The sequence below is a fragment of the Perna viridis genome, chromosome 4 (genome assembly GCF_037379345.1).
Source record: "Perna viridis isolate PV_CMFRI_1.1 ecotype Kerala chromosome 4, ASM3737934v1, whole genome shotgun sequence".
NCBI classification, from domain to species: domain Eukaryota; kingdom Metazoa; phylum Mollusca; class Bivalvia; order Mytilida; family Mytilidae; genus Perna; species Perna viridis.
The window spans coordinates 27,472,947-27,485,634 of record NC_142448.1 but is presented as its reverse complement, the minus strand read 5'-3'; the positions used below and the strand labels follow the sequence as shown (position 1 = coordinate 27,485,634).

Here is a 12,688-nt window from a genome sequence, read left to right as displayed (position 1 = left end):
ACCTGTTTGGTGGGTTTGTTTGTTTTTGCACCATGAATCAACTCCACTATTGGCTGTGTCTGAATTTTATATGGATAGGTACTTCAATCAACAGTTCCAACTTCTAAGAAAAGAATCTCTTTCAGATTATATGCATATGAAGTCCATGGTTAACTTTGCATAGTTGTGCAACAGTCTCAAATATATATATACTGTACTGAAAATTATGAAACTTCTTCATAAGAACATTAACTAATACAAAACAGGTAAAAAAAATGAATCAAAAATTTCATCTGATTTTATCAGCATTTTAATTAAGAGTATTTTTTTTTCCCTTGATAAGAAATTCTTAATTCACAGTACAATACAGACAATTTCCCTCTAAAATTTTATAAGGCCATTCAGAAAGGTGCTTTAGTAAAGGGCTACTCAAAAATAAAAATAAAATGGTAATACAAGACTATGAAGTCAAAGAAACAAACGAATTACAATGTACAGTGTAAGTATACATTGTGTAGATAATATGACAAGGTAACAATGCATCAGATTTCCACATTCTTCACCCATACCCAAACTTCCTTTAATACAGAAATTTTTTTTCTTGAAAATTATCACTCATGAACTTGGCTCTATTCACCCACAACTGAAACATACACCTAAAAAATCTGTGCACACCCAGCTCATGACATTTGGGAACTTTCCATCAACACTAATTTTCATTGCCTCCACAATGAAGTGCCAACAGACTCTCTTTTTTAACTCAAATTTGCAATAAAATGGTTTAAAAAAATCACTCAAATCCAAAAATGTAAATTAGTCATGTATACCACCAACTTCTATTCGAGAATTCTATTCTTATTAAAACCAGGTCAGGTCAACAAAAGGTTGACAAAGAGTTTAATGGCTTACACACTTTATCAGTTCAAGCATACTCCTGTTAAATAGGTGCTCTTTAACAATAGGAATGAGTTCCACTCTACTATATTTAAGCAGATCATACTTTTAGCATTGCACATAATACCCAGGGAGTCATTAATAAGAAACATGTAAGACTAAACTCCTACATTATAATAAAAGACTGTTCAAAGTTTTAAACTCTATAAAATGTGCCCTGAAAAACTTTCCTCAAAGTTAAAAACTACATCTTTCATTCATATTTACAATGATCAAAATCTGCCTAGAACAGCTACTATCTCCTTTAAACACATTATATTTCAATCACATGAGTAACAAATTAATCTAAACATTTGTTTATATGGCGTAAATGTTCCATTTCATCCTCAAACTGTGCTTGACATCGTTCACATTCATAGGATGACATAATGTTCTTGACATGATCTACACTCTTTGCCTTAACCCCTGTCAGTGATGTGTGGGCTAGGTGTTCAGATCCAACAAAAGTTGATGTGGATTCCACAGGTAATGACTGTTTCTTGGTTGGTTTGACAGGGGCTTGGATTTTGTCTGGTTTCTGGGACTTTGATTTCTCTGGATCAATCTGCTTGTAAAGGTGTTTCACCTAAATAAATGTAAAATATTCAAATGGGGATATGCCAATTGTTTACAGATAACCTAAAAGGACATAATTCATAAAAGAAAATAAAAAAATCATTTGAATGTGAATGCAAATTCTAAGGTTTAAATGATGTGTTTTTAGCAATAAAATGGTATACTATGGACCAACTCTGACTTAATTGTATCCCATGAAATCGTCAACACAAACAATATTCAAGACCATACCATTAACACTGAAATAACAGATTGTATTTAATGAATTTAATATACACCATAAACTTATAAATTGAATTAAAAACTGAATATAATGAATAATCAATGGATGCAGATTTACAACATCTGAACTAACAATTAATAATTGATATTTACGATAAATGCATGCAGATTGTGTATCTAAGAAATACCTTAGCTTTCAATAGATTAATCTCTGCCTCCATTCTCTGTTGTTTGGTCTTATCTTCCTTCAGTTCAGCCTCTGCTTTCACTAATTTAGCATGCTCTTCTTTCCATTTCTCTCTAAACTGGGCATGCTGCAAATATCCATTTTTTGCATTTTCATTCTATTAATCATAGTGTGTGTGGGGGGGGGGGGGGGGTTAGTAAAAAGTTCCATATTTCAACCTGATCACATCTGATATAATTGCAACAAATTGCAAAGTTTAATTGTAGGAAAAAGATTCTCACTCTCAGGTGATTGGGAGGTAATAAAATCAATTGAATCAACATCTGTTCAACTTCCATTCCTAAATTTCCTTTTGATGTTTTTTATGTCAAAATCTTCAACGAGTTTTAATGCATTTAAATAATTAAAATAAAGATAATGAATATGAACTGTTTCAGTTTTCTGACTCAAATCCCTATTTCTTAAGTCCCACTGGCAAAGACTAAACTTAATAGCAAGAAATTAAAATATAATTGGCTTGCACCACCTTTAAATTTTTAATTGGTTTCATTTTAATTTATCAGGACTTTTTTAATATATACATGTGCACAAGTGTTTTATATGAATTTGTATGGATGACCTTGACCAATAAACTATTAATGCTAAAAGTATATAAAATATCTATATCAAAGTTTTTATAAAATAAGGAACTTTGCCATCAGTTCATGACATGCCAATTAAAAAATTAAAATTGGAAATTTATGAAAATCAAAAGGGTGCTCAGATCAACAAAATAAACAATTTTCAAACTTTCATGGAAATTGGTGGAAGCATTTTTGTTTAGTTGTGAGAAATTTGAATGGCAAACAAAAGGACAGATTGACAGACATATGTTCAATGATATACTTTCATACATCCCAAGATGGGCATATAAAAAGTAGGAGTTAAGACAAGTATGAGATCAAGTAATTCAGTAAAGGAAAGATGAACTACAAAGTAGTTATTACGGAGAAATAAACTGAATAAAATTAGTAATAAAGAAAGCATTCTTACATGACTTACAGATGACACCAACTTTTCATTGTCATTCTGTAGATTTTTTATCTCCCTTTGTAGCTTTTCTACCTCCCTCTTTAAAAGATCACTTTGTTTCTTCAATTGGTCCTCATTTAAATTATGTTCCAGCTCATTGATGGCCTGTATACATTTAGCATAGTTGTCGAGTATCATCTATAAAATATAATATATTTAAATAAATTGTAGTTGTTAACCTGCTCCTTGGGTTTATTAGCAACTATTCGATTTTTTCTTGTTCTTACTGCCTGATATTTTCTATCTCAGGCTACTACTGTGATACTAAAAAATATGACAATGTTGCATGGAAATAACCATGACACCAACGATAAGCCAGTTTTAAATGTCTCCACAAAAGATCATATCTTGCCCTATCAGTCTCACTGTGACATTTCCTGTATCATCTTCAAAACTGCTGTCATTCTGTATAAAACATGAAATTTCAATACTCTGTACATGTACTTCCAATGGTTTCAAACAATATTGGCAAGAATTGCCTTGCAGCAGACAGTCAATATTTAGCCATTATGCAGGAAGCCAAAAGTACTCTTAGACTGGTTTTGATTGTGTAAAGGTATTTACAATTTGCATTACCCCTCTTTTTTTTTGCATGTCAATGACTTTAAGCTATTCAACACAAGTAAAACAGAAACCATTTGGAGATAGGCTAAGAAAATAAGTAGCATTGTAATTCAGGACAGACAATACAATACAGGCATTGTTCTGACCAACAATCGCTACTGACCGTTAATCGTTGAATCATTACACTTCTATAAGAAGTACTACCATCAAAACAATACATTTAAAAAATAAACACTAAATCTTAAGGAAATAAATAGATAAATAGATGCAAGGAATGCCTCCTCACATTATGCTACAAAGTTTTGATTGATCATAAAGAAAATACTGGAAATCACTAGACCAAACCCCTTGTCAACAATTTCCAACCAAGTGTATTGTGAATTTTGTTAACAAAATACATGTATCATCTTCCATTTAAAACAATGTGTAACTGACATAGCATACAAATGAAGACAGCAAAAAACTTAATAAACATGGAAATCAATCAGATAAGCTTATACCTATGCAAAAATTGTGCATTTATGATTTTGTAAGATCCAAAAGAAATCTAAATGGTATAAATGGTAAAGAGGTCCAAAAATGGTAAAATGAAAATCTTCTTTCCTATATACTAATGTTCTGCAAGATGGTTGAAAAGGGGTTTCCGGCTTATCAATTTCCACTCCTGCAGAGTCATGACGCCAAAAGGAATGAAGTGAAACATTGGACTATGCAGCTCTGAAGCTAACTTGGGGTATATACTTATGTTCCTTTGGAAACATTAAATGTTTCACCTGTTTAATATTAAAGTACTTCTAAGCTACAGAGATTACAGATCATAATCCCTTACATTCTTTTCTTCTTCCATAGTCATCAGTTGGTTCTTAAGTTGAGAATTTTGAATCTTTAGTACATCTAATTCTTCTTCAGATTTCAGAGCATCTAGTGACTTACTCTATGAAATAAAAAAATAATTAAAACTATAGTGAGAACAAACATAGAACAATGAAATTACTGGCATTAAAAAGATTAAATAAATTTAGTAATATATAAAAATTGAAATTTTGTGTCATGTGTTATTTTCTTGAATGAAATGTAGAAATTTGTAAGTAAAAAGAACAAAATTTTACTGTGTTGGCTATCTATTTTAAAGATAATACTTGTTTATACTGATGGAGAAGCTTAATTAAAAGGTCAATTCATAATCTCTCTATCACAGATACTGATTGGAATTAGATGGGGGTCATTTGTTGTACATCACATTCAAACTAATAATGTTGCATAAAATAAGAAATATTTACTAATATAACAAGGATGGATATAGTGATTATTTATGTGAAGGAATGGCCCATTGAAATTCTGAAAATTATAGAAAATGGTTCATTATTAAAGTTTAAATCGCTGTCACAGCAAAGGTATATCATATCTATTACACTGCACTATGCAGGCTTCCTGTGTATGTACCAGTACATTAGAACAATTTAACATGGACAAATACACCCTAGTCCTATAGTTTTGTATTCAATATTTAAGTACCATTCCTCACATAAAATTCAGACACTACTAATGGTAAAGTGATTCATGATGTATAAAAATCCAATTAACAAACGATGCCTTTTCAGTCTACATATGCTATATTTCTACATACATGTAACATATTCATTTCTGTATTTAGAACTGTACTTTTGGGAAAATCTGACATTTTTCTCAAACAAAAATCAACCAAATCTTACAAAATCAAGAATGACAACTCTTTCAAAATGCCAATTACATGTACAATCTACATGTATATAATTTTTATCTCAAAAGTGCAACTACCAAATGAAAAACCAAGATAAGTTATGTGATTAGTAACTGTTTCTGAACAAGAAATAAAACTGACTTTGGTGGGTTTATGACATGCATAAATCACATCCTGATTTTTATAAAGACTGCAAACTAAAAACAAATACAGGACCTAATTTTACAAAATGAAGAATCTCCATCTATAACTTGTTCTGTACTAGATAGGAGAAACTGTATCTACAACTTGTACTGTACTAGATAGGAGAAACTGTATCTACAACTTGTACTAGATAGGAGAAACTGTATCTACAACTTGTACTGTACTAGATAGGAGAAACTGTATCTACAACTTGTATTAGATAGGAGAAACTATATCTACAACTTGTACTAGATAAGATAAACTGTCTCTACAACTTGTACTGTACTAGATAGGAGAAACTGTATCTACAACTTGTACTGTACTAGATAGGAGAAACTGTATCTACAACTTGTACTAGATAAGAGAAACTGTACCTATAACTTGTACTAGATAGGAGAAACTGTATCTACAACTTGTACTGTACTAGATAGGAGAAACTATATCTACAACTTGTACTAGACAGGAGAAACTGTATCTACAACTTGTACTGTACTAGATAAGAGAAACTGTATCTACAACTTTTACTGGACTAGATAGGAGAAACTGTATCTACAACTTGTACTAGATAAGAGAAACTATATCTACAACTTGTACTAGATAAGAGAAACTGTATCTACAACTTTTACTGGACTAGATAGGAGAAACTGTATCTACAACTTGTACTAGATAGGAGAAACTGTATCTACAACTTTTACTGGACTAGATAGGAGAAACTGTATCTGCAACTTGTACTAGATAAGAGAAACTATATCTAAAACTTGTACTAGATAAGAGAAACTGTATCTACAACTTTTACTGGACTAGATAGGAGAAACTGTATCTACAACTTGTACTAGATAGGAGAAACTGTATCTACAACTTGTATTAGATAGGAGAAACTATATCTACAACTTGTACTAGATAAGATAAACTGTCTCTACAACTTGTACTGTACTAGATAGGAGAAACTGTATCTACAACTTGTACTAGATAAGAGAAACTGTACCTATAACTTGTACTAGATAGGAGAAACTGTATCTACAACTTGTACTGTACTAGATAGGAGAAACTGTATCTACAACTTGTACTGTACTAGATAGAAGAAACTATATCTACAACTTGTACTAGACAGGAGAAACTGTATCTACAACTTGTACTGTACTAGATAAGAGAAACTGTATCTACAACTTTTACTGGACTAGATAGGAGAAACTGTATCTACAACTTGTACTAGATAAGAGAAACTATATCTACAACTTGTACTAGATAAGAGAAACTGTATCTACAACTTTTACTGGACTAGATAGGAGAAACTGTATCTACAACTTGTACTAGATAGGAGAAACTGTATCTACAACTTTTACTGGACTAGATAGGAGAAACTGTATCTGCAACTTGTACTAGATAAGAGAAACTATATCTACAACTTGTACTAGATAAGAGAAACTGTATCTACAACTTTTACTGGACTAGATAGGAGAAACTGTATCTACAACTTGTACTAGATAGGAGAAACTGTATCTACAACTTGTACTAGATAGGAGAAACTGTATCTACAACTTGTACTGGACTAGATAGGAGAAACTGTATCTGCAACTTGTACTAGATAAGAGAAACTGTATCTACAACTTTTACTGGACTAGATAGGAGAAACTGTATCTACAACTTGTACTAGATAGGAGAAACTGTATCTACAACTTGTACTAGATAGGAGAAACTGTATCTACAACTTTTACTGGACTAGATAGGAGAAACTGTATCTGCAACTTGTACTAGATAAGAGAAACTGTATCTACAACTTTTACTGGACTAGATAGGAGAAACTGTATCTACAACTTGTACTAGATAGGAGAAACTAACCTACCTTAGTACCAATACTCTTTGAATCTGACTGAAAAGTCAAACCCTCTCTTTCTTCTTTCACTAATTTTTTGTAGAAGCTGAGAGAATTATTTAGTTCTGATATCTTGTTTTGGTAATTTTCATTTTCTTTCTTCAGGTCTTCAATATTAGCTGCCATATCTTCAAGAGTTGCCTTATCAACTTTTCCTTTCTGAAAATATGGAGAAAAAAAATGTTTCCATTTACATATGCTTAAGAAGGTAATGTTTACATTGGCACTGATACTCTTGTAAATTATGATAATTTCAATAATTTTTTAAACCTGAAAAAAATTAAATAATTTGATGAAGAGGTAAGAATTGGTGTTTAGGTTGAGTAAAATGGAATATATATATGTTTCAAATGGAACAGCTGGATACAACCACAGATGTCAGATGAACCCTAACATGGACATACCATTCAAGCTTGAGACAGCTCTTAATTTTTAACTGTGATTAAATTTTTGACACATGATAACAATTTGACTAGAATCAAAGTGGCTCTTTATTTTGTCCCTAATTCCTCAATGGTTCAAGTCATAACCCCTGAAATATATCCCAGACTTCCATTTGGAAAATGGAAAATGGTACTTAGCAATAAATTATCACGAGATACAAGTTATATTCTAGAAATATTGAAAATAATTGTTTCTGGCCCCTTTTAGTTCTTGTGTGTCTTCCTTATGTGGTATGACACCTTATAAGTCATTTTCTTAACAGATAAATTCACTTTTTTCAAATTGCTGTAAGGAAATCATGTAAAGTTGCATTTTGGCCCTTCAAGTTCATGTCACAACCCCCAAAAATCCATCCCAGACTTCCTTTTGTAGTACGATACCTTGGTGCTGATAGTGACACTGACAACAGTATAATGCCATATTATGACCACAAATACTTTGTGTAAATTCTGAATAAATTCCAATATGCTAAAAAGTAAATTCTTGGTTTCAGACGCTTAATTTACCAAACATTTTGCAATAGCAAAATAGGGCCTATGGAATATATGGAATGACAATATAAAGTAAAGAACATTTATCAGGGGAAATAATTCAAAAGTAACTTCATGACAGATCTTACATGGTTATACAATTTAAATGACGATTGCTTTTAATTACATCCTAGAACACAGTGTTCTCCCCAAGCCATTGTAGTTCTGTATTTTGCAGTGCTATGATTATCAGTAATTAAATTTAGTTAAAATGCACTATGGGCAGTGTGCTATAATTTTGGAAGAAGGCCATAAGAGCTATATTTTGTCAGTAAGCACTGTGCTATTTAAAATTTATGGGGAGAACACTGGAACAGACATTAGGTGAGTAACATAGAAGGTTTTATTTTAATCAAATTGCTAAATAACAGTTTAATAACAGTACCAATAATTTTCAATTAAACTCCAACAATACATGTATTTGTATTTCTTGCCTTTCCCAAACAGACATGATATCTTTCAGTACATAAGTAAAAAATGAATATCAAATTAAGTTCTCAAACAAAAATCAATGTCCCCTTTTTTTTGCTGTGGTAGACCTCAAGAATCTAAATTTAAAAAACAAATTTACATACAAAGTTAATTTGACCAAAATAAAGCACAAAAATAAACATTTAAGTTGAAAAGATGAGCAGACAACCTGACAGACAAGATAAAAAAAAAATTTTCTGCTGGAAATGTGCACAACATAATTCCCTTTCCATGTATGGAGAACAAATTTTATCAATATGAGCTGCTATCATACTCCTTAACATTTCAAAATTTTAAATGTATATATAAATGTATGTTACCATAAATTCTTCCAAAGTAAGTCCTTTCTCCAACATCAGCTGATTTAGACAGTACTTTGTTCTTTTAAGTTCTCTGACAAGGTTCAGGAAAACAGATTCTGATACTCCTTTTTCATCAACTACATCAGAAAATACATTGTTTGATTTGCCATTCCCTATACTAATGTTGATTGATGCACTCCTCTTGTAGGGGAGTGAAACATTCCCTAAACTTGTGGAACTGTTGGAGTCTGAACGTGAGACAGTAACAGTAGCTCTGCTACCATAACCACCACCAATGGTCTTTGGTGAAATAGGTGTAAGTTTTTTATCTGAACAAGGAAAAGGCTCAGGTGACGGAGTTTCATCACCAAATGGAAAACAGATTGATGAACCTGAACTACCATCAATTTCTATCGATGGTGCCACTAAAGACTGCATGAGAGATTTAGAATCTACTGAAGACAGATCCCCTGCACTTGCACATCTCACAGACGTCAGTCGCTCGATTACTTTATGACCATCAATAAGCATCTTTGTAAATTTTTTAACTTTCGCTTTTTCCTTTTTAAGTTCTTTATCAATATTTTGGAAGTGCTGAATAAAATCTGTTGCAGCATTTGCCCTTGTTTCAAGTTCAGATAGCTGTCTTTTAGACACATGAATTGTTTGTTCTTCGTCTTCAAGGGATGACATTTTGATGTTTTATCTGTAATATAGAAAACACTATTCGATGTTATCTACTGTATTTTTTTTTAATATTTTTCTTCAGTTATCCATTGAAAGGCAATATTTCCATTCAGTACAATTGTTAGTAAATAAATGTTATTTTTATGTATTTTTTTCAATATTGTGACCACAAGTCATAAAACAAAATTTTTAAAATCATAAAATAGCCCTACATGTGAAATATTGGTCAAATTAAGTCTACTATTCCATGTATTTTGTCTCCAAGTTAAAGCTATCTGATTTACATATGTAAGACTCGGAACCGCAATGGGACGCGGAGGTGCGATGATTGCGCAAAAGTGCAATGGTAATACAATGAAGTGCATTTGTGATCACACTGAACTGTGATGGTTAGTAATTATTGTTGACTGCCTATAACAATGTGGAAATACATTGGCCATTATATGGAGGTGCATTTTGAAATTTCTTTTTGTTCTTTGCAGAAATTTTTTAACTCTCAAGTTTTTCCGTTAATATCTTAAATATATGAAAACCTTAAAATACCTCAATAAATTAACAAAAAGATTCTACAGGTACATGTAGGATACTTGTCTACATGCAACTAGAAAGAACTTTACTTTCATTCCTTTCAATGTCAATTATTTAGGTAATCATAAAAGCAAAATTAATATTAAGTTTACTTCTACATTTTAGTATACTATCACTAAGGAATACTAAAACAGTTACCGAAAAAATCTACAATTTCAAGTAAATGTCCCGCCAAAATTTACTTAAAATTTACTTAACTGGATAATCAATCCAGGATCCCATATTTTGATTTTGCATTCTGACGTATCTTTTGGTAAATATGATTGTATAAAGGCTAGTGATGCAGAAAGGAAGTAGAATCAAGTAATATCTTCCATTTACAAGCACTTATGCATGTACAATTTTGTGGCAACGTTGAATGGGATACCGACGCACTTCCACATCTTTGCTCAATATAAACGAATGCACTTCCATGTATTAGCTTTTTACACACAGCGTACTACAGTGCTGACCGTCGCAGAACAGCATGACCATCACACTTCCGAGTATTACACATATACTGTACAATAAAATAATAAATTATCTATAATTTTTTTCTACATCATACAAGTAGCTCTAACTTTCAAAAAAAAAAAAATCTCAATTTCTCAGGGAGATAACTCTTACAATACTATCAATAAGTCAGTGTTGAGTAAACCAGAAATAGTCCATGCTAAAGTTTATATGGAAATAACTGATATAGTCCCTAGTTTCCATTCAAAATTAGTTTAGTTTTATCCTCTCAAGTAATGATTTTAATGGAGATTTATGTTAAAGGTATATTTGAAATGTCTACAATCATTTCTGAGTAAGCTTATTATATAAGTTTTTATAACAGCATCATCCACAGCCTGGTTAACATGTATAAGAACTATACGATTAAATAATACACATTTATAATATAAACCTGTTTATCATATGTTGTGTAACATTTGGATTGTTCTGATGACAATCGTTTGTTGGATTTTACATCAATAAAATAATTTGAATTTGAATTTATTGATCTGTTAACCTGTCCAAAAATTAATAGTAGTAACCTTTTGAATCAATTCTATCAAGTCCTTTGAGAAATAATGTGAAAGATACATTGTACGAGCCAACAAATGTGAAAATCTAAATCAGTTTTGAAGAAAAATGATCAATCACTATAATTCTTTTTAATTATAGTAGCCCTACTACAGTGTAATTTTTCACAGTTATACAAGTACAATGTAGTTCCTTTCATTTTGTTATTTTCATAAGTTGTACATAGTATGTCAAAAACTACAAAATTGTCAATTTACAGAAAAAAAAAGAAAATAACTCCAACATTGTATCATTGAATACCTTTAATCCTGTTGAGACAATTGTAGGGTAAAGCGATTTACAAAATTCATCATTTCATCTATTTCAATTTCTCTCTTTTCAGCCATCTTTGATGTTTGAGTAGCCAAAATGTTCAATAAAAAAAAACTAACAAACAAACCAAAAAAAAACAATAAAATTTGAATGAAAAGGACAACACATCCTACACAGGGCCTGATAAAAAAAAATATAAAAGGGGGTTCATATCAAGAAAACTTATAATGAGGTGTTTGACACCATAATTTTATCATTTTTGCCTGAATTTTGCACTTTTCCCCTTTCAAGAATTAAATGTAAATCAGGCTTAAAACATAATTTTAAAAAAAATCCCAAGAAACTTAATTTTGACAACAAGCAATCTTCTAAATGAATTAAATAATTTTAGTGTAAAACTTGACATACATGTAACAAAGAAATCAAAGGCACAAATCTGATGTCTTTGACAGTGAAAGAAAACTGCCCATATCTATTGTTTTAAAGATTAGATAAAATCTCAGGTTATTCTATGTATTCACCACAATGTAACCAAATTTCTTATTAATCTATAAAGTCTTGTATGATACAGTAAACATTTGATATACAGCTTAAAGGATGTACAGGGACTAGTACTATAAATGACAATCAATGTAATCTACCATACTATCCGACTTACTAAGAATCAATAACTCAAAAGTCAGATGTTTATAAATGAATGACCATTATATGCCACTTGTTGCATGTGTAACTATCACATTTTACAATCTACATATCAAAACTGGTATCCATTGTCACTTTAGTTTTATACGGTAATCTGATAAAACAAAATCACAATGTCTTAATGTGCTGAAAATTGCTGACATCCATTCCTTTCGATCTCTTTAAAAATTCCAGGAAATTCCAAAACTCGAAAACCCAGGGAATCCAAAGTTTCCACTTTTAATGGCAGATCTAAAACCCATGTGTTTTTCCCGACACCATATGATAATTGTTTCAACAACACAAGCAAAAGTGTGAGATTTTGAGTACAAAAATTGCATTTTAAAAAACTAATATACT

At 31.1% G+C, this 12,688-nt stretch overlaps 1 protein-coding gene across 2 annotated transcripts; it reads right to left on the bottom strand.

Moving 5' to 3' along the window:
* Window positions 1-273: 273 nt before the first annotated feature.
* Window positions 274-12,564, bottom strand: LOC148619568 (uncharacterized). 2 transcript variants are annotated; one of them, XM_088579634.1, is made up of 7 exons: window positions 12,306-12,564; window positions 9,074-9,761; window positions 7,279-7,467; window positions 4,362-4,466; window positions 2,939-3,106; window positions 1,899-2,024; window positions 274-1,498 (listed from the first exon to the last, which is right to left on the bottom strand). In XM_088579634.1, exons 2-7 carry the CDS (start codon window positions 9,746-9,748, stop codon window positions 1,214-1,216), a joined length of 1,548 nt encoding a protein of 515 aa, XP_088435760.1. In that variant the 5' UTR covers window positions 9,749-9,761; window positions 12,306-12,564; the 3' UTR covers window positions 274-1,213. The 2 variants fall into 2 exon arrangements, with proteins under 2 accessions (XP_088435760.1, XP_088435759.1); XM_088579633.1 differs by having other exon boundaries at window positions 1,066-1,498; window positions 2,930-3,106; window positions 12,306-12,445.
* Between the last annotated feature and the right edge of the window lie 124 nt (window positions 12,565-12,688).

Bases quoted from the DNA above. Each gene is read 5' to 3' on its own strand.
- LOC148619568 (XM_088579633.1), bottom strand. From the start codon at position 9,748: ATGTCATCCCTTGAAGACGAAGAACAAACAATTCATGTGTCTAAAAGA. The intron at 4,467-7,278 runs GTAGGTTAGTTT...TTTATTTCATAG, and splicing joins CAAAGAGTATTGGTACTAAG to AGTAAGTCACTAGATGCTCT. The intron at 1,499-1,898 runs GTATTTCTTAGA...ACATTTATTTAG, and splicing joins TTAATCTATTGAAAGCTAAG to GTGAAACACCTTTACAAGCA.